Source organism: Colias eurytheme, chromosome 31, assembly GCF_061535395.1.
Source record: "Colias eurytheme isolate Ceu_HAF_F1 chromosome 31, ilColEury1 Martin Lab GWU primary, whole genome shotgun sequence".
Taxonomy (NCBI): domain Eukaryota; kingdom Metazoa; phylum Arthropoda; class Insecta; order Lepidoptera; family Pieridae; genus Colias; species Colias eurytheme.
In genome coordinates, this window is record NC_143010.1 from 2,262,833 (window position 1) to 2,283,592 (window position 20,760).

At 33.5% G+C, this 20,760-nt stretch overlaps 2 protein-coding genes and 1 long non-coding RNA gene across 3 annotated transcripts in view; 1 reads left to right on the forward strand and 2 right to left on the reverse strand.

The window, feature by feature from the left end:
• Positions 1–18,968, reverse strand: part of LOC149895417 (la-related protein 1-like) — a 98,157-nt gene extending 79,189 nt beyond the window's left edge. The window contains exon 1 of the mRNA XM_090118935.1: positions 18,138–18,968. Coding sequence (XP_089975061.1) covers positions 18,138–18,509 — 372 coding nt within the window. The 5' untranslated portion in view covers positions 18,510–18,968. The remainder of the gene's footprint in view (positions 1–18,137) is intronic.
• Positions 1–20,760, forward strand: part of LOC149895407 (uncharacterized) — a 270,965-nt gene that overhangs the window by 225,389 nt on the left and 24,816 nt on the right. The gene's annotated exons all lie outside the window — the stretch shown is intronic.
• Positions 19,600–20,496, reverse strand: LOC149895419 (uncharacterized). Its single transcript, XM_090118841.1, has one exon. It carries the CDS (start codon positions 20,494–20,496, stop codon positions 19,600–19,602), a length of 897 nt encoding a protein of 298 aa, XP_089974967.1.

The window sequence follows — 20,760 nt, forward strand, 5'->3', positions numbered from 1 at the left end:
TAAAGCTCTGCAAACGATTTAAAAAGCAATTTACGAGTCACACACACACCTAGGCCAATTACACACGCGCGCGCGCGCGTCACGTATTCTGTTTACACACACACACATACACTCGTTGTAAATTTAGCTGATTGACAGATACTTCCTGAAAGCGTAATGTGATAAGTATGATATAACTATCTGTATGTATAACTAGCGTAATCAATCACGGTGTGATATCTCTAGTTTTAGGTAATGCATGAGTGGCCTAGATAGACAGAATGTGAAAAAGAGTCGATTGAGGAATGCTTTATCCGACTTCGCTTTAAGGTGAGTTATGTTTTTCAGTGTATGTAGATTATTTATCATTTATTGTCACATAAATAAATGGCTTGATGCATTCAAACTTCAATAGCGTCGATAGATTCATTAATAAATATTTCATAAACATTTTAATTCGCGCTACATTATTTATCGCCAAATATCTTTAAAATAATTCAAATTCAACACACTACTATAATAACAACAACAACCATCACCAACTGAATCATCTAAAAACTTTCAATACAAATTTGCAAGGTCGCTGTCGGTTTAAACGCTACTTTCCTAGCCACACATAGATACAACAACGCCACAAGACACCCACTAAAAAGATACTTTTTATAGTTAGTTTGGACATTGACACTGTGACGACAACTCTATTTTAACGAGGTCTTCGTGTTAGTGCTCGAAAATCAGGATTTTCGAAGTCGAGTTGGGAAATTTTTGGGATAGCATATATGTACATATAGGAAATTTTTATGTACCTATCTTCTCTTATATATATAAAAATGAATCGAAAAATGTGTTGGTAAGCGCATAACTCGAGAACGGCTGAACCGATTTCGATAATTCTTTCTTTATTATGTTCCTTGAAGTACGAGGATGGTTCTTATGTAGAGAAAACGTAAACATGTACCACGGGCGAAGCCGGGGCGGACCACTAGTTATTTAATAGAAAGAAGAAATCATTTATTCGATATACGATGTACATTATTCCCCAGAATAACATTCTTACATTATTTTTCTTCAATGCGCATTTTGAAGGGTATTATTTTTCAATAAAATCTATCCGTTTAAAAAGTGGGTCAAAAATCAAAATCTAGTGTAAAGCGATCCGACAGGTGATGATAATAAAAGCTTGTTAAAACGTGTTATCATTCATGCCAATGTCAAATCAAACCGATCCCTACATGTTTCCATAGTTATCCATATCAAGAAACACCACCAGGCGCAACTAGTCTTCCAAAACAAGACTATACAATGGGATGCTACCCCAAGTACACGTGTACCTAATCAATGCGAACAAACCCGGAAACTTTGAACGAGTTAAACTCGTATGAAATCACTGATCATTTTCTACTAGAGTAGATTAAGCATTTTAAAAAATGAAGCGCTTAAAACTTGTCACCTGTAACGTCACTGGACAGTACATTCAAAGCAATGATTATAATTTTCTTATCATTTTAAATAGGCGTTGGTAGTTGGTACTGTAAATAATAATAAATACTTTACTTTGGCTGTGTAATAATAAATATGAATAAGTGCCCTCCGTTTTATGCTAATTTCTAAACAACTTGCCTATGTGGACAGGTACCAGGTTCTCCCTAAGCCGTATTATTATTGGTAGTATTCAAAGCAACACAAGTTAAATCGAAATGAAAATTTTAAGTACGGTATTAACGAAGTTATAGCAAATAATACGCTATGAAAAATGTCTTATTACAAATCGTCTGAGCAGTCTCTCACTGTTGAACTTTTAGCGTTCAAGCGCAGATTGCGAAAGAAGAAAGGTGTTTCTTCAAAGAACAGGATCTTAGCTTTTTCTTTATGAATTCAACCAGGACAGTGTTCCGCCTTCTTTTGTGTAGCAGTATATAGTAGCAATATGATAGTAGTGATTAATGTAGTAGCAGTTTATTGCAAAATGTTGTGTAGGATTTGTATACAGTTTGGTTGGAATTCTGGCTTGAATTCTGTTTGAATTAGGTCGAATTTTTCTGCTACAAATCCATTTAATAAAGAGGAAATACACAGACCTTCGATTATCCAGACGATATGACGCCAACTAATGTAGCCTGGCGGGTAGTTGTATATTATGTAGTGAACATTTCACTAACGTGATTCAAAAGTACAAGTATCAATGACAATCAATGAAAATTACACATATTATTGAAAACTAAAGCAATTGATCGATGTGCGGTTATCAGCCCGTTATCGCTCAAGGCCCCGCTAATCATTTTGTTACGTTGTTTCTTTTATTATATTTTTAATTCGGTTGCTAGTCGTAAGTCGATGTATTATTATCGCATTCATTTTATGGTTTAGTAATGTGACAGAAAATAATTTTAACGATTTTATTTCGCTATTTAAATTCATGGAAAAACAGTTTTTACTTTACTTATATTTGTGTGGTGATGTGTATTTGCTTGATTGACTGGTAGCTGGATGTAGATATTGAATTAAAAAAAATTGACCGATATACATTTATATGCGGAAAACCACGTACGCAAAGAGGCGAGCGTTAGCTATTTTGATGTGTGTGAATTCCCGTATCCCCTAGTAAAGTATGGGGAAGATGGATATACATCTGATTCACTGATAGGTTTTCTTTACGGATAACTAGGTGTGTCAGCTTTATGTGTACATCCCGACGGAGATTTTCTTGGTTTCCATCAGGCATCGAAACCGGGACCTCTTGGTACTACGCTCATGCGTTAACTAATATGCCAAGGAGGCCATTAAAGTTTTCAGGGGGGTAACCATGATGTGTTTAGTATTAATTTCAGTGTGGAAAAATGACAAGCTATAAAGGTCGTAGCGCCATCACTTTCCCACACTACGAAATAATACTGCTTAAGATATAATGGTAACCTCCCAGATGCATTGTCATCGAAATAACAACGTTGTTTTTGGTTAATGATGCTTGTTAAACTGTAATTGTTTAAAGTCAGATAAATGGTTTTATTGTAGGTCACAAAAAATCGGTTTTTATAACGTTAATACATTTTTCCACTAGCAATAAGCTAGAAAACAATTTTATATAATCGATATTACTTGACAAAGTAGGTAATCGATTATTCAAGCGTGTTAAAAACACACTATAAATTATTTTAATTAGGGAAATAACCGCATTCTTTAAATGATACATTTTATCCGGTTTACAAGAATGGAAAATATATTAATACCTATATTTATAAGTAAATACATTGTTCTATTATTCATAATTTCAACGAATCAAGCAAATCTAGTAGGATTTATTAGCTACAGCACCTACAAATTGATATCAAATGAATGGTTACATTTTTATGTAAATTACAAAATGATTACGTTTTGTTCAGCTCATTAGCATAACAAACAAAATTTAATGAAATGGAAATTAAAGATAACTCGCACGAATTAAAAATACACAAAAAAATACGTTTTTTTATTAAATCGTTGACGTAAAATTATACAGTGTTGCCTCATTCCTTATGTTCCTCGCGTGTTGCCAGCTGATAAAACAATAAAATTCCACCAGCTCTGTACCTGGCAACATCCATGTCGGGTGTTTGATGTTTTGGCTTATAGCCAGACATTTCGTCTGTCACTAGACGATAGACATTTGCTTCTTTTTATGGTCGGTAAACTATTTCTGTGTACTTTCTTGATATGCTTAAATTAAACTTCTTCTAGTATTAGTGTTTGTGTGTAATTGTTCTCGATTAAGATGGTGCAATACAATATGAAAAATATATACTAATGCGAATCGTGAGATAGATATAAAATTGGTAACAATAGGATTTTAAATTCAGTTTAGATTATTCTTTAGAATTATTCCCTCATTCTTGTTACGAGAAGAATTGAAAATCTCTAAAACAGTATCTCGCAAAGTATTTAGCAAGAAGTATAAAACCATTTACGAAATAAGCTTTTCGACCTAAAACAACAACAACATGCCATCTTTTGTACTTTTGACTATTCAAGCAATTGTCCGCGACGTTGCCCAATGTTAAGCTTGGCAGTCTAGCATGCCCAGACACTCAGACAGATACTTAACTGGCAGTTCCCGAAAAGAGCATACTACAGAAAATATCCTATTAAGATGCGTGGTAGGATCTTTAGTCTTTACTACTTAACGGAGAACAACAAAAACAACAAAGACACAAAAACAAAATCCCTACACGCATCGTGTTGTGCGTATTATTAGCTAAAAACGATTGGCCACACTCCAATGTTAGCGAGTACTATCAATATGATGAAATACTGTACAATATGGATTGGTCAACCGTGACGCCCTTACCTGAGCCGCAGCATGGACTAATAATAAATCTGTATTGTTTTAGTGCCCTAGTCAAGTAATAAATAAACCCATTAGCCGTTGCAATTGTGTGGCCAACTGGCTACAGAGCTTAACGAGTGAGCGTAGAACTGAGGTTCCTAGGTTCGAATCCTGTTGGAGACGAAGAAAAAATCTCGGTCTAGTAGGACACAGAAGGCTGATCACCTATTTGTCCTTAAAGAAAATCGATCAGTGGAATATATGTATTAACAATAAGTGGCAACTGTAATACAATTATTACAGTTGCCACAACTAATACTCAAACATGCTTTTACCAAACACTTAGAAACGCTTTTAAATCATCTCCACTAGTCATTATGTTTCAGTCTTAAACTCTCTCATGGGAATAAACAGAAAGGTATAAATTAATAGGACCATAAGGAATTGGTTAAGATTAACACTGCTTTAAAAAGCTTTTACAGATAATAAGTACAAGTTTCTTCCCCTTTAGAATTTTAGAATCTAGTCAGACAATGATGTTTTGGCAGGAGGCTCGTTGTATCCGAGGTGTATAATTTTAATTAGTGTTTGTACGCATAAATAACTAACTACGTATACAAAATTAACGACAAATATACTTATTAATGCGTTCATTACTGAATTCATGATTCATTTCGTTTATTTTTATAATCGTCCAATTTTATGCAGTAGGACGCTGTTACATTTATGGTAATGATCACATCTCAAAATAATGTTAAAATTACATTATTTGTTTTGTATGCAATAAAGATTATAAATAAATAAATAAATTATTGATTAAAAGCTCAAGCCAATTAGAATTAAAGATTTGAACGGATTTAAACATGATTTATTCCGTCAGTGTGTGCGAAACGTCGGGATAATAATAATATAATCAAGTTTAAAATCAGTTAAAATCAATAATTACTAAATGGTAATAATCACATCTCAAAATAATCCAACCATATTTAAACAACTGATTGATTCAAAGCCCCCATACAATAACTACCCCATACCAATCCATCACCATCTCTTCGCTAGACGAAAGACGCAAAATCCCCAGAGGCAATGACCCCTTGACCTCTGCGAATCTCAATATCAAATCTAATAGCTGTGCGAGTGCGTATGACAGATGACAAATGCATCCTGGCAGAGATCCAGTGCTCCCATTAGACCTGACCTACGCCCTTGGAATAGGGTGGGAAAATTATATGAAGACAAGATGATGAAATTAAATCATAATTCTTTATTGTGCACTAAACAATACAGAAATGAATACTACAATTACATATCTAATTTTTTGAGAGCTGGGTAATTTCCTATGATGTCTTATTAATCTTATTAATTAATCAATATTACCTGTTTGGAAACCTGATGGTGATAGACGATCTATATAATATGCAGTTATTTTTCTACACTGGAATTAAAACTACTTTAAAACATAATTAAAACTCCCCTGATTCTAAGATACTATAATATCAGCATATAAGTCAATAAGAAACTATAGTATCGGCACATAAGTAAAGTGCAGAAACAACTTGACCGTAAAGGATAATCGATCAATAAAATAAAACGATTGTGCAATGCTCCATAAGCCGACGCGGGACTTCCCAATTTCTACAATTCGATAGCCTACTTAATAGCTTTCCTTACCTCTGTAGTTGTAACTACTACTAAGGAAAAAAGAAACAGAAATTATGTATTCATTAACTGTTAGACAATCTATGCTATCACAGACAAAGAACATACAGAAGTCCTATAATAATCAGTAATCACTATATGAAAATATACCTGTTAGACAAAAAATATGCCCATAATTTATCGCCCATGAAATTTCGTGATACGCTTCAGTCTATTCTATTGATTAATCCACCGCTATGTGGACAGACAGACACTCCAGCGGGAACTGTAGTGTGTGCTTTTTCATTGAGACAACACGGCTAAAAAAACACAACGGTCTAACTTGTGGTTAGGGAGCCAGGTGCAAATTTGGTTAACTATTTCCTCTCAAGAGATAATTCGTCAGATGCATGAGAGTATAGTATTATAAAGCCTCGTGAACGTCAGCTGGCGCTCGGTTGGGGGGGTGAGCGGTTGTAGCCTCCCACGCACATAGGAAAAAAAATACATTCATTCATTCATTTCCTCTCAGCTAAAAATTTATCAAATTGTAGCTAACCCAATATCTCAACGAAAAAAAATAGTCAGCTGGTTACAACATGGTGTATTATACGTCAGCTGGTGTCTCGAACATGAAAGTTAAATTTAAAGAAAAATTTATTTTCCGTTATTTCCTCTCAAACAAAAATTTACCTGATGATAGCTTATATGTAACTGTGGATAAATATATATGTCAGCTGGCTGTATCTTGGTGGAAAAACCGTCAGCTGATACGGGAGGCTACAACCGCTCTTCCCCCCAACCGAGCTCCAGCTGACGTTCACGAGGCTTCATAATACTATACTTTGATGCATTTTACTAATTACCGCTTGAGAGGAACTTGGTCATAAAATCTGCTGCTGGCTCCCGGACCATTGGGATATTTGATTGTACGAGATCGGAGAGCATCAAGACCTTTATTTTGGTTACGAATTAGCTACTTTCCATCTACCTATCTGTCATTTGTTGAATCAATTTGGTTAAATTTTCCCTTTTCCCGTGACAGAGCTGAACAACTTACAAGGAACTTGAAGAGCCTATCTTTCTAGGAAGTTTCCAGAAATATTCTTTCTCCCAGTTTCTCCCATCTTCTATACAATATATTTAGCGATTCATAGATTGGCTGACCTCAGGCCCCACATTTATACCATCTATTTACAAACATGTGTCATGCAAGGTCGCGGCCATTTGACATCATTGTGAAAAATATTGTCATTTGTGAAACTCACGTCTCATGATGCATCACACGACCAAAACGATATTAGTTTATTTTACGGAAATATTTTTAATCTGTTTAATTTCGAAGCTCTTGTTCCAAAGAGCATTTTTTTCCTTACGTGAAATGTTAAAATTATGAATGGAAACAAAGCAGCAGTAACGCTGTTATCTTGTCAGAAGATTCTGTCGTCACTCGTGTAAATAGACCATTTTTAGATTAATCCCTTCACCAAATATAACGTAATTATAACACAATATTACGTAAAGCAAATTATTATTATAAAACTAGCGGTCCGCCCCGGCTTCGCCCGTGGTACATAATATTTACGTTTTCTCTACATAAGAACCATCGTCGTACTTCAAGGAATATAATAAAAAAAGAATTATCGAAATCGGTTCAGCCGTTCTCGAGTTATGCGCTTATCAACACATTTTGCGATTCATTTTTATATATAAGAAGAAGAAGAAGATGTCTACATTTTGGCATCATTCATAAACACAATGTACCCAACCCACCTTTCTGGCCTCCCTACATTTTTCCAACTAAAACATGGGATATGCCAACAAATTTTACGACCTATGACGTAACAAGGTCCCGTGACGTCACTGCAACATTTGTGACGTGTGCTGGCACTCCGCCAACGCGTTATTATGTTATTGAATACAATTAGATGAATTTATTGGTTACTCTGTAGATCTATTTATTAATAGTTGAGATTTGTTTACAGTACATAGTTTGTTTTTGTAAAATAAATATTTGTATAATAGAAAGTTAAATCATGCGTGATAATATGATTTGTTGCGGATCACTTGGTTTCTGCATGTGTATGCAATTTTAATTTATTTATTCATTCCGATGCATTCATCCGATTGTATTGAGATTCTTATGATTTGCTGTACTTAATATCATCTGATCGAAAAGGTTTAGCTTCGTAGATCACAGTTAGCGCTATTTTCTATAGAATTATTATACCGAACTGTTGCTTTCAGCTCTAAATTTACTACTTACTTGAAGTGCAACAAATCTAATATTTTACACTTCAGCCTCCATTAGAATATATAATTATATTTTGTACATTTTACCAAGCTACTTTTTTACATAAACAAACAACTTTACGTAGACATAATAAGCTCAATAAAGACTCCCTACTTACACAAGATTCCACACCGATAGCCACGGGATACATCTAGTCTAGCGAAGTATAAAAATAAATCACTAGCAGCATAGTAATTGCTATTCAATTGCAAACGTTCGAGACCCCGGGCACGGTGTGATGCGCGTGGCGAGATGTTCCGATCTATCTAAAATAATATGTGCTAGTCAGAGGAAAATAGGCATCAAATGTATTTATTTGCTTTTCAAGTATTATTGGGGGTTGAAATTTGATTAAAAACAACTTATAAATCATGCTCTTATTGGATGGATAAATATGAAGATTGTATCTGTTATCGTTAGAAGCTTCAGATAATGAGAGAAAACATAGAAAGATCTTGTGCAACCCAGAAAACTTAACTTACACTTCACAGTGCATTCGTTTGAAATTTGGCAAAGACAGGTCTACTAGACGGGTTTAGCATCGACAATCTAAATATTATTTTATCAGATATTTGTATGACTATTTTAGTTAAAACGAAATCAGCATTTTTATATTACTGCGCTTCAAACTGGGGAGAGGGTGAAATCTCATTGATCACGGATGAATTATATTCTATTTTTTATAGCTGGGTATTAAATACATTGAATTATTAAATTTTGAATTTGATATCTGAGGGAACTTGATTTTCTCAACTTTATTTAATCATGGTTCTTCCACTCTTACGTTGCTAGTTCAGATTGCAGAAGTATGATGGTAAATATAAATTTAATTATATCCTTACTACAATATGGATTTGTCGAACGTATGTTTCATCGGATTATGGCATGTACCCTCATTGGAGGCCCGTATGGAAGTGGGAACGTATATGGGCTGATGATGGTGATGATATTTCATCGCGATATTGCATTAGACGTGATTCTTCACTATAGACTTATAGAGGAAAACATCGACCATCAGTCGATTCTGATACAACTCAAAAATCACAATTACTCATCACTTATCATTGATTGAACAATTACAACCGATTGAACGGAAGTCATCAATTAAGAATAACAATAAAAAATTCACAAATACGAGAACAAGCTTTGACCCTCTCATACATCCGGTATGGCACTAATTAAGCCATTTTTCCTATATAAAAGTAAATAGAAGCCCGAGAAAGGGGTTTTATTTCACAACGTTAGACCACAGCTTCAAACAGGATCCTTGCAAATGAAACAGCGCAGTCTTATTAATTATTACATAATTTTTCAACACGCTTAAACTGATCCTTGTTGTATTGTCACCGATCCTTGATAAGCGTACAAGTTTGAATTAAATCAGTCCATTTAAAGTGGGTCAAAATCGAGTCTAACGGTGTCGGTTATATACAAACATACAGGTGAAGCTAATAAAACTGTATGCGAAACCCCAGGGCTGTTATTTCACAACATTACCTCACAATCGTAACTTCTAGCAAGTACCCGACTGCATCGATCGCTAGCGCCGTCTTATTAAAAAATTTATATATTCTACGTATTTAGATCCGATTTTCTGCCAGACACGATAACCCACTGTCACGCTTGGTGACGTCACGTGACGTCACGCGACCTTGAGGGTTGGTATGATGAAATAATTCACTAGAACCGGAGTCAATTGTTATTTAATATTTGCGCGTAAATTGATAAATCTATTTTTTGTACATTTCATTTACTTGGTTTAATGTACACCTTAAAATGTATGGTATGTGTATGATATTAATTAAAAATGGCGATTATAATTGTCTAGTTTGAGACCATGTACCTATACGGTACTATACAAAGTAGACAGGTACTCAACAAAAGGAAATCTAAAAGATTGTATAACAACCCAATGTGTTCAAAACAATTTTTACCAGGTGGTTATTTAGATATAAATCCTTTATCGACGGAGGGTAAGAGTATATTTACTGACATTACCTACGGAAGTACGTAAAAGTATTTCATTCATTTTCGGTACTCTCTGCAAAAAAATGTCTTCAAAACCTATCAAGTGTGGTATCAAAATTAACGATTCAACGAGTAAATTCGAATAATCATATTCTCGTCCTTCATACTGTCCATTACGTGCGAATAATTCGCGATTATTGCAACCGTAACGCTAAATTATTATCAGCACTGACCGATATCAGATATTTTCGGGTATTACACATTATTTATCACAAATAATCCCACAGATAAGCACCTAGTCGTGTGTTACGATTACTTAACATGTTTTTGACGTGTCGCCAACAATGCATACAATTTGTATCGTAACAATACGATAATTATTTAAGGTAATTAATGAATTACAATATTAATAGGGCCAATTATAATATGAAATTTCTTTCCAATGTGAAGATATCTAGTTAGACACAAAACGACTGAACCCATTTTGATGAATTATTGTTATCCAGTTATTAATAGATACTTTACATCCTTGTTGAACGCGGAAGAACAACAGGTTAACAATACACGTTTAACCAGTTCTTATCCCAACATATTCACAAAATCGCATCCAAATTTGTTCAGCTATTCTTGCTTGTTCAGTGATCTCTCAAACTTTCATCTTCAATAACATTATGAGAGAAAAATTAATATTTTTCAAAAACGACTGGACCGAGTGCAAAAATTATTTTACGATTAAAAAGCTACAACTTAGCCAAGTAACATTGGCCCTTTAACTACCCCTAAGTATGTATTCAAGTAGAAGACCATACCCTCTCTACCACATTACCCTACACCTTCACAAAGACATACACCGTACCTACATCGCTATCAGACTTCGTATATCTTATCTCAGCGGTTAGGCCACATCGATAGGGAACCTAACCTCAAACTGACCACGTGTGCAATGTGGGTCGTATGAAGCAATTAAATGATAGCCGGTTATAAACGGAGAAAGGGTTTTTGCTTTTTTGTTCTTTTTGTAACGTGTTACGTATGACGGAATCGTGGTATATGCGTAAAGATACCTACTTCATATTAATAGATTTTTAAATACCCCCTGAATAAGAAACATGGAACTTATTTAAGCTCATAAAAAATTCGTTTAATACTGGCGAAATATTCATAATAATGTCGAACTTTATGGGAAATTAAGGATTTTTGTGTAGCTGACTCCATTTTGAAAATTGCAATTTTGCTTAAATACACCCAAACAAACAAAAAACCAATTCCTTTCCGACGTAGGCGTTTAGAAGCATTTATATTTTATATTGTGGTGAAAGAAGTACATATTATAAAAATCAAATGACACCTTCCAATCAATGAATATCAATCACTATATAAATGTGTTGGTAACTCGAGAACGGCTGAAGGGATTTCGTTAATTCTTTTTTTATAATATTCCTTTGAAGTACGAGGTTGGTTCTTATGGAGAGAAAACGTAAACATGTACCACGGGCGAAGCTGGGGCGGACCGCTAGTAGAATATAGATATATCATCAAGAGCGACAAAACTAAGCCTGTCGCATTAATCCCTACAGATTACAAACAGCTTAACATACAATCGTTATATTCACAGATATACATAAATTAAACACATAACAACATTGTATGTCATAATATGTGTAAATGTTCATTGCGATTAAATAGATTTAACTAACACTTGAATTATATCAGAATGAAAGAAAATATATTTACTATGGACACATACACATAAATAAAGTGGGTCAAAATCAAAAGGAGTCGGTTACATACAAACATACAGGTGAAGCTAATAGAAGCGAGTTAAAAAGATACCAATGTTCAATAAGTAGATACTAAAACATTTAGGCCTCTCCCCACGCCCACTCACGTGTAAAATCACCTATTTTCAGTTGATAACTATGGTACACTGTCAAAGATTGGTTGTACCAACACAGAAACCTTCGTGTGCTCATGCACAACACATGTTTGATCAAATACATAACTTACTATAAAGGGCATACAAATACATAGTACTTTTCACAAGTAAAGAAATGGGAAAAATACCAATCAATCTTCATATGAATCCCCACTTAATCTCATTATCCACTTATCTATACAAATGTTTAAATAACATCTTATCTGTCTGTGTGCAACATTTTTATGAGTGGAGAAGCAAAGACGACATGTTCAAGAAAGAGTATGAATGTTATATTATAAATAAAATACTATACAAGTTATTGCACACAAAATCATTCATTGCTTTGTGCTTAGCCAATCAAAATAATTAGACATACAATATAATTCATGCTAAAAAGTATAAGATTAAGAACGTCTTTGATAATAATTATCAACCCTCAGTTATTTCTTTGCTAATGTTCAATTTAATCAGATAAATAGATAATCCTCCTAAAATATAGATAGATAGAGACAACATTTATAAGCATTTCACAGAAAATGGATTAAACTTCAAATAAATGTAACATTGAATTTGAAAAAATACTTAAAGAACAGAATAAATTCAAGTATAATTCTATATCATAAAATATCTCATTTATAGAGCACTAGCTTTCCGCCCGCGGCTTCGCCCGCTCAGTCAAAGAAAAACCCGCATAGTTCCCGTGGGACTTCCGGGATTGCGTCATTTTCCCGGGATAAAAAGTAGCCTATGTCCTTTCTCGGGTATCAAAATATCTCCATACCAAATTTCATGCAAATTGGTTCAGTAGTTTAGGCGTGATTGAGTAACAGACAGACAGACAGAGTTACTTTCGCATTTATAATATTAGTAGGATTTGAATGCTATAGAACTAAATAGGAATCATCGAATTTTGTCAACCCTTCTATGTGTGATTCATATAAATCTAAACTATTAGATAATACAACACATATAACATTTATCGCTCAGTTTAATGCACCTCATTCACGATTCCACATAATAGCATATGTACACTTCATTTTACGATACTATAAACATTTATTACGTAAAAAAAAAACACGAAATGATAAGCAACCCGATGCCACTTATGTTAATTGCATGGTGTTAAACTTTCGTTTGCCATTTCCATAAATTAAATATGAATGGTAGATATGTTTAACGAATATGAACAAAACTAGGTTTCGGCAATGGTATAAACATTTATTTTAAACTAGCTTACCGCCCGCGGCTTCGCCCGCGTTTTCAAAGAAAAACCCGTTCCCGTAGGATTTCCGGGATAAAACCTATCCTATGTCCTTTCTCGGGTATCATAATATCTCTATACCAAATTTCATGCAAATTGGTTCAGTAGTTAAGGCGTGATTGAGTAACAGACAGACAGACAGAGTTACTTTCGCATTTATAATATAAGTATGGATGTCATTTCTATATTATTCTCCCCTGTCTCCGTGAATCAGATACACGGATACAGATCAGACTTAACATTATAACAATAAAATCAGCTGACTGCTTTGCAATATAAATAAATAATAACAGATGACCCAGTACACATTGTTCTGCCTAATCCTACTTATCTAGCAGCTAACAGTATGAATTACACTATACACTGTATTCTCAAACGCATTCAATATATATATTCACAAATACACTTCAGAGGAGATTCTTTCCAAAAATTCGGTCTTCAAATTGTTCAAAAAGAAGCTAGCTGGAGTCAATGTCACTGCTATTAGTAAAAGATTTATTACTTATCAAGACTACTGCAATCTACCTCTGTACAAAATTTCATATAATATGGCACAGCTGTTGTTTGTTTTGAATTTATTATTACAATAGCTGTGCCGTGCGGTTTTATCTGCACGCAAAATCAAATATTTCTATCGCTAATGTATTATTCTGATGTATAACCTATAAAGCTAATCTAATAAAGCTAATCATATAAAGCTTCATCCAAAATTATCTAGCAGTTTTTACATGAAAGAGTAACAAACATCCATACATCCTTATTAATAAACTTTTGCGTTTATAACATTAGTATGATTAGTGGCACCTATATACCTTTCTACGTCTTAAGAGAAATTAATAAATACTTATAATTACTTATTATTTATCTTGTGAATGTAACAAATAGGATGCATTACACAATCCATATCATACCACAATATAGATTGAAAGTGGTCTTATGAAATTTTAACTTGAGTGTAAATACCAAGGTTAAATGCCTATTAATAACATAATTAGGTAATGTGCCTTAAATGTTTTAAGTTTTTTAAAGGTTTGTATCATCTTCTGTTACATAAAGTACATCTATAATATAAAAATGAATCACAAAATATGTTGGTTAGCGTATAACTCGAGAACGGCTGAACCAATTTTGTTAATTTTTTTTTTTATTATATTCCTTGAAGTACGACGGTGGTTCTTATGATGAAAAAACGTGAACATGTACACCAGACGAAGCCGGGGCGGACCGCTAGTGATTTAATATTGAACACATGGTGAAGTAAAACTTTGTTTACCATACAATATTATTTTGTTAAGCAACCGTTCAATACCATTATTTTATGGATTAAAAATTACAAATTACTTGTACTTTATATCTATTTTTATAGATAGCTTGATAAATAGTTGTGCAGATAAAAAATAATTATGAATTATGAATATTTCAATTTACTTATTGTAAAAAAATTATATCTTATGCTATTCAAACCAAAACAAAAAATTGCTCAACAAATTTTGATCTGTAATCGCCTTATTAGTGATCATTGAGAAATATAGATTTGTACAGCTGATAATAAATACAATAAATGGTGAAAGGAGGATAAAATAAATAATTTTACTGAAGATTAAGAATTTAAAAATAAAACAAACCAAATATAGTAAAATAACGACGATTCTGTCTATAATATGTCGTAAGATATTACTACATCAAAATAAAATCTTACATTACTCAAAATTCATATCTGCTTATCAATAACATGAAGGAAATAATAAACATAGTACTTATAAGTTTTGAATGTATTATATAAAAAGCAAAACTCTTTTTTGCATGTTATTTTATCACGAAAACAATTCTTGAATAACATATAGAAGGACATAGCAATTCAGACGAAAAGCTTTTTACGAACAACATACAAATTGCTCAATCCACAAACATTTTATGTTAGAACAAGCAAAGGAGCATTTTTGTTATGATATATAGCCTTCCTTGATAAATGGGCTATCAAACACCGAAAATAAAATCAAATTGGACCAGTAGTTCCCAAGATTAGCGCGTTCAAACAAAGAAACTTTTCAGCTTCTTTGTTTGAACGCGCTAATAATTTATAATATTATTGTAGTATCAATTAAAATAACATTACTACGGAATATTAATCAATAAAAATATATTATTTACAATGTGGTCATGCATTGAAATTGATTTAATTATGAAAAGTTATTTTAAAGTACCATAATCATAAAAAAACATGTCATGGTACTAAGATAACTTCACATTTTCATATATTTGAAGTCAAGGTGATGTGTGATATCATATTTTTTAAAAATATTAATACCTTGATAAATCTTTAACTTTATACAAGTTTTGCATACAAATTATACAGTACCATAGTCAAAAATATACTTCCTCTGCTACTGTATTCTAATTTTTAAAGAAACTCAAGTTAATATTTTACACTAGCGGTCCGCCCCGGCTTCGCCCGTGGTACATGTTTACGTTTTCTCTATAAAGAACCATCCTCGTACTTCCAGGAATATAATAAAAAAAGAATTATCGAAATCGGTTCAGCCGTTCTCGAGTTATGCGCTTACCAACACATTTTGCGATTCATTTTTATATATAAGAAGAAGATTACATTATATTGTGTCATTGTCTTAAATAATAAACATATTCATTTATCTAAGTTATAGGTTAGAATTAGGGCATTTCATAAAATATTAAACACCCTTTCCCAAAAACAACATAGGTTTTAAAATCATAGCATTGTTTTGTTTTGTCAAATAATAAAAGATACAGAACATTATTTGTAATAACCATGCAAATGAAGAAACACAAACTAGCAAACACAACACAATTATAAAATACAATCTGTACAACACAGATACATCTAAATCACAGGTAAGATTTTCCTTTAGGAAAAAAACATCATGATTCACTTAACACATGGGAAATATCTTTATATAACTTCTCACATATTTCAATTACCTTCATAACAGATTCTACACTATGTCACTGTTACAATGTTAAAAATATTCTTATCTTCATCTCATATCATTTTATAATCACATAGTAACAAGTTGATTAGTATAGGATTTAAAGAATTATAATGAGAATGTATGGGACTGATGCATTTGCCCATCTAGGTGGTTATCATGATGTCTTAAAGCAATATTATTTCCAGTATAAAAATGAAAGAGCTATATCTAGGTTGTATAGCACCATCTCATTCCCATGCTGGATATAACACTGCTTTAAAACATCATGTATCAAGTCTCATTATCTACCATTATGTAGCTGATAAGCATCTCACTGTCTTACCACAAAAAACTTTAAACCAGGTTTAACTTTAAGCGTGGGTTCTCTTTAATCTGGATATGTCGTATTTCAACATTCACATAGACAACTATTAAAGTGACAGATCCCTGGTTAAAAGTTAGACTATGTTTAAATTGTTTTGTGCTAAGACCAATAGACTAAAATGTTCACAGGTTGAATTGTGCCATGAGATATACCAAGGAATTTTGAAATCAAGACAAAAAAACTATCAATTATCAGTTTAAATATATATCTTACATAAAGATACACTTCAAGAAAAAACCTTCCTACATTTTTGGCAATATCAATTGAAAATAGTATTAAGTAACTTCGTAACTTGTGGCTGAAATCCAAGTTTTTCAAATAAAATCGAATTAAAGACTGCGGAAGAATAAAGCAAAGACTTTTACACAAAACAGTTCACCATTAAAATGTGTGGTAAGTATATAATTCTCATATAATACCCATTATACACTACAAATCAAATAAGAGATAGAATCACAACTCAAATTAAACCTCACATTTGGAGATTCTTGATTAGGTATACCTATTAATTATTATTGCAAATTGTATACAAAATTCAAAATTTGGAGTAATAATTATGTAATTTTGAAAGAGAGACAGATTTTGTACACAAATGTAGCAGGCTGTTAAATAACTTGATCAGCTGTGTCATACTTATGTAAGGTTTTAATAAACGTCTCATCTAACATAGGTATCTATATTATAAATTTCTAAATGATAAAGCTGAAAAGTTTGTTTGTTTGAATGTGTTAATCTCAGGAACTACTGGTCCGATTTGAAAAATTGTTTCGGTGTCAGATAGCCCATTTATAGAGGAAGGCTATAGGCTATATATCATCACGCTAAGACCAACAGGAGCTGAACACTGCGGGTAAAACCGCAGAGCACAGCTAGTAAATAATATTATGAAAAAAATATTATACATTCATATTTGTAAATGGCTTCTATTCATTTTTGTTTAGATGTGTGCTAATTGTTAAATAAACTAGGAAATGCAGAAACATTGCAAAATATTTCTTTGAACTAAAAATTAGTATGTATATTTTGTATGTTTGTATGTTATGTTATTCACAAATACAAAACATAAATCGTTCTTAACATACATAATATGTTATTCTTTGTGTGATACACCATAAATTAATATAAATCACGTTATATGTTATAATGAATAATAAAAAGTTCAAATATCAATGTATTTGCTAAAAATTGTGCTTCCATTAACACATTTTCTTTAACTTACATAATACATAACTATTCACAGCTATTAGGAAATATAAGAACAGGAAATATGTTTTAAGGTTATGATTGTGTAAGATATCTTGACAAATATGAAATAAATTAGAATAGTGAATATTTTTGGATGTCGCATGCTATTAACACTGCCATGACGGTATTTCATAATTTCGTCATATGGAGTATCGGTCAAATTGGAAAATCATGAATTAAAGAGATTAGGAATGACACTCACCTGCCAAGGGTTGACCTTGGGTATAGGTGCTTCAACAAACTTCTTGGGCTGAGCCTCAGATGTTTGCTGCTGCGGCTGCTGAGGTTGTGCTTGCGGGTCCGGTGCAGCTGGCGCGTCTGGATGAGCTGCCTGAGGCGTCTTGTGAGGCCTCGGCGGAGCCCTGCGCTCCCGGTCCCGTCGACTCTTGCCTGGTCTCCGCGCGTGCGAGATCACAGGCACGAACCCTTCCTCCTCCTCGTCATCTTGGCGAGGAGGAGCTTCCACCACGCTCTCCGTGGACTCAATGTTTTCTTTATTACTTTCAACACCACCAAAATTTAGCACTGACGCGTACGAGGGCCCCGTTCCCTCGACGGACACTCGCGTGGCCATACCACCGCTACGTTATGTAAGCAGGCGCGCGCTCCGCGCCGACCTCCGATCACGAGCGCGGCGCCATGCCTCTCAATACGCCATGCTTTGGCCCGGACCCACAAATCGAAGAACAATAATAATTACTCGAAGGTCCAACACGATCAACTGTTATATCGAACACGTAGAAACTCGGTCACTAAGAAATATGCGCACAGTTCGCAATGCACACCAGATTGACCCTGGACCGACCGTATTTACATCGAAAAAATTCACTTCCGTCGTCTTGTTCCAATTTTCTAGAGCACTCCGCGTACCAAGTGCACTTTATCTATCAATTAGTCGAATGAAACACCAAGAAAAAGGTCTTTTTTAACTGAAAATCACAAAAGAACCATATTTTGTTCACAATTCACACATGTGGTCGGACGCCCAAAAAGGGTATTTTCCGCAATACACACGGAACTCGCGGAAGGCTGTGACTTCTAATTTTACAAAACGACATTTCAACACCAGAGGGCGCTGAAAAAATCACTGACAGACGACGCGTTCACTGTAATTGATAGTTAAAAATATTTTTTTAAACAACTGAACATTCAATTAGCCCATTAATAACAATTATAGAAACAACTTATCGCAAGGATGTTTTTTTATTAGATTCTAGAATTTTAGACGAGAAATAATTTCAATATATTTTCAAAAAATCGATAGAACTTATGAACGCGTCGCTAGTAAAATCACATTGCATTCCTATTTGACCTTTCGGTGTATTATAACCTAATAAAATAAATGGAAATGGCTTAAAATGCAAGAAAATTATATTGTTGACGAAGAAGATAAAGTAATAGCAAATATTAGCTATGAAACACGGCGAAATTCATTAAAATTCATTTAAAACACAAATGTTTTCCACATGCATATTTTACATCTAGCAACACTATTATTTCGTTCGGAAAATAAGCGGAAAATGTGGAAATAATATACAGACCCACAGAAATTATATAAATAATATTTAATGAATATAAAATATCTAAAAAATAATAAATATAAAGACACTCATTTGTTTCCTTTTCATTATAGTAATTGCTAATTAAATTTAAGGCGGATAACTTTATCGCGTATAATTATTTTCTGGGTTAGTAGGACAATACATTCCCAAATAGTTGCGACAATTTCTGCAATAATGATACACATCCTTGCAAGAACGTAATACATATGGCAGTGGGGCACACAACCAACAACAAAAAAGACACAACGCGAAGGCACATAAATGTGTACATACAGTTATTCTAGTCCTCACCATTGTCATGCCTGTGTACCCACATTCAGTGCAAATAACCGGTATAGGGGTGAAGCCGAAGTTATACACCCTTGTAGTAGGTGGAGGGATGGCATTATCGACGTATATATCAAACGCAGCAGCATAATTGGGTGGAGGACTATGTTGTACGAAGGATGGTGAAGGTATAAAAGTTCCCATTAGCCTTGGTCTCCGTCTTGCCGTCATTTGACGTAATACAAATGAATACGAAGGTGGTGCACTAGTTAAAGAATCTGGAGTAGATGGTTCTGGCAAGCATCCCTTCTGCTTGTTTAGCAAACTCAAATGCGGGTTATTAGCCAGTGTTAAACTTATAGAACTCTCATTTAATTTTGCTAATGCCATTAGAAATAAGGTTTGTGGTTGATTGGGTAATGATATTTGAGATTGAGAAGTTAAATTTATCGGACGGTAAGTTGGGCTATGCAAAATAAATGATGTTGGCCTACTAAATATTAACAACGGCATTGCTTTCGGTGATTTACAATTAGGAGTTTCATCTTTACTAGACGCAATATTCGAAGGTATTGGGGCTGCCTGTTCCTGTTCAACAGATGTAAAATCGACTGTTCTTGTAACATATTCTTTAGAAATGATTGAAGAATTATCACAATCTTGGCTCGATTGATTTTCTTGTGAGGTCGCTGCATTGTTTTCATCGGAATTGTTGTTAATCTGTTCATCCATGTTTAGTTTTAATGTAATGTAATTTAGATTTTGAATAATATTTCATTGCGCACTTAGCGTTGACATAAATTTATTGAAATATTGGCGTAAAGGTGGCGTAAAGTTTATTTTCAATTGACATTGAATTTTTAACAATTTCATAGACTTCGTAAATTAAATAGAAAATTAAATTTAAGAGTGATCAACAAAATCATAACCATGAGTCATAGTTAACTTCTGCGAATAAGCAAATATAATAATTGAAATACGTTAGTTTCAGGTTTC

Coding starts and splice junctions, on each gene's coding strand:
- LOC149895419 (XM_090118841.1), bottom strand. CDS start 20,496: ATGGATGAACAGATTAACAACAATTCCGATGAAAACAATGCAGCGACC.